The following is a 2,074-nucleotide window of genomic DNA, read 5'->3' as shown; positions in this document are numbered from 1 at the left end:
CTGAAATTTCATCTAAGTTGGATTCATTTCTCTACAAAAAAAAGTTTCGCTGACTGAATGTTTGAGTCAAGACCCATCTTTGGGTCACAGTTTAAAACATAGTATTTTCGACAACAAACATTGAGAGTTATCGAAAATTACCAGGTACATAGTAATTTCAATATTGTTTCATGCGCACTTTTACAAAATCGATGTTAAACTTTTCGTGGTTGAAAATACTATAGCGCTGAAATGGTAAAATTATCATGACAGCGTCTTTGAGATAACCACTCAATTTTTTTTCCGTGTAGGTACCCAGCAGTGATGTCAATTGAATTTATTGTTTATCAATGTGAAAAGACATACCCCTCTAATACAGGGAATAAAAAAATCGTTATCTTTCGTTAGAACTTGCCGATGAAAACACCCGTGAAGGAGATTTTCATCCACCAGTGTACTATACTCATACTCATCATTAACAAATTTGCTCTCGATTAGTTTTGCATTTCGATTCAAACTTATCGGTAAGTGTAACGTTAAGGATAAGTTCTCCCTTCCTCGCAAGTAGTAACAAGAAAAGATTGGTCATTTTTTGCATTCAGATTTATTTGTTTAATTCAATAGATGGTTTCGTTTATTAAACCTCCGATTGTAATTTGCGACCCGTCTAGTAAAAGGGTTTGACTTGGAGGTGACAAAATTAGTGTTAGCTGATCGCTAGTACAAGTTTTTATAAAAAAAAAAGCTTGGCTTTCGGTTGCCCATAATAATAAAAAAATTGTTAAGTTTAGTTTTGTGTTTTAATTTTCTGGCAACAAATTACCCAACCTCCCTCATTACAATTATTGTTCGGACGTGGCAAAAAATCGACTTACAGCTTTCTCCTGCATCGGCGCGTCCCGGTTCATGACGGTGGAGGTCCAAATCGCAATTTTATCCATCTTCTGGCGAATGTTCACGACGGCACCGCAAATTTCTTCAGGATTATCGAAAACCTCGCCAATCCGACACAATATCGTATCCAGCCAATATTTGTCCAATTCGTGGTGCTGCTGCCGGGGCACGTTGATCACCCCCCGGCCGCCGCGGAAATTCTTCTCGTCGTCCCACATGGGGCGGATGCCCTGCTCGAACAGCGAACAATCGCACTCGGTCTTCAGGTCCGACGGGTTCTTGATGTGGTTGTATAATCTCCAGAAGTCCTCAACGGCACCGACGGTGGCCACCTCGTTCAGGTTGTCTCCCCACGACTTGTTCTTATCCGGTTCCGGATACCAGAGCGTCCACTGGAATTGCAGCGGATGCTTGATGAGGCATTCCGGATCGACGATGCCGTCCTGGTCGGTATGATTTTGCTCGGTGCTCTCCGGTCGTTGCCCAATCTCCTCCTTGGTTTTGCCACCCATGATCGCAAATCGGCTTAGCTCGAGAAATATCTACACAGACACGTTGATTGAAACCGGGGACCGGGAAATTTGCTTCGCTGGGGCTTTTCGCGGGAAATCAGCCACACTTCTCGAACTTTGTTTGTCGCAGCTTAGACCGATGTCCGGAAATATCCGATGACAGAACCCGTTTTTTTTTGTTTTTCAGTTTTTTGCGGGAGCTATGGGCTGTCGGGTTTATTTAAAAATAAGCTCGATACAGTGGGACAAATCTGGTAGAACAAAGTCACTCTTAATTTGTTTTTGATTAGGGTTGGGTTTTTTCTAACAAAATGTTGCCAATTTTTTGCTCGAATTATATCGAATTACAGTCAACTCAAACATTTAAAAAACCAAATGTAACAAAGTTTCTAGTGCTAGTACCGCAAGAAATTAGATTAGCCCCGATTTTAACTTGCGACCCCTCTGGTGAAAGGGTTTGACTTTTAGGTAACGAAAAAAAGTGTCGAGAGATCGCTAGTACAAGCTACTAATGTTAGTACCGCGAGAAATTAGTTTAGCTTTGATTTCAACTTGCGACCGGTCAAGTGAAAGGGTTTGACTTGTAGATGACGAAAAAAAACGTCGCGAGATCGCTAGTACAAGCTACTAGTGTTAGTACCGCGAGAAATTAGTTTAGCTTCGATTTCAACTTTCGACCGGTCAAGTGG

General features: G+C 41.6%; 1 protein-coding gene across 1 annotated transcript; it reads right to left on the bottom strand.

The window, feature by feature from the left end:
- Positions 1-816: 816 nt before the first annotated feature.
- LOC129757255 (eukaryotic translation initiation factor 4E-like) lies at positions 817-1,496 on the bottom strand. The gene has a single exon (XM_055754419.1). It carries the CDS (start codon positions 1,383-1,385, stop codon positions 822-824), a length of 564 nt encoding a protein of 187 aa, XP_055610394.1. The 5' UTR covers positions 1,386-1,496; the 3' UTR covers positions 817-821.
- Positions 1,497-2,074: the final 578 nt, after the last annotated feature.

This window comes from Uranotaenia lowii, chromosome 3 (assembly GCF_029784155.1).
Source record: "Uranotaenia lowii strain MFRU-FL chromosome 3, ASM2978415v1, whole genome shotgun sequence".
Lineage (NCBI taxonomy): Eukaryota > Metazoa > Arthropoda > Insecta > Diptera > Culicidae > Uranotaenia > Uranotaenia lowii.
Note: the sequence above shows the minus strand (reverse complement) of the source record. Positions and strands in the feature narration are given on the sequence as shown.

Excerpts from the sequence above, each read along its gene's own strand:
- LOC129757255 (XM_055754419.1), bottom strand. The coding sequence starts at position 1,385 with ATGGGTGGCAAAACCAAGGAGGAGATTGGGCAACGACCGGAGAGCACC.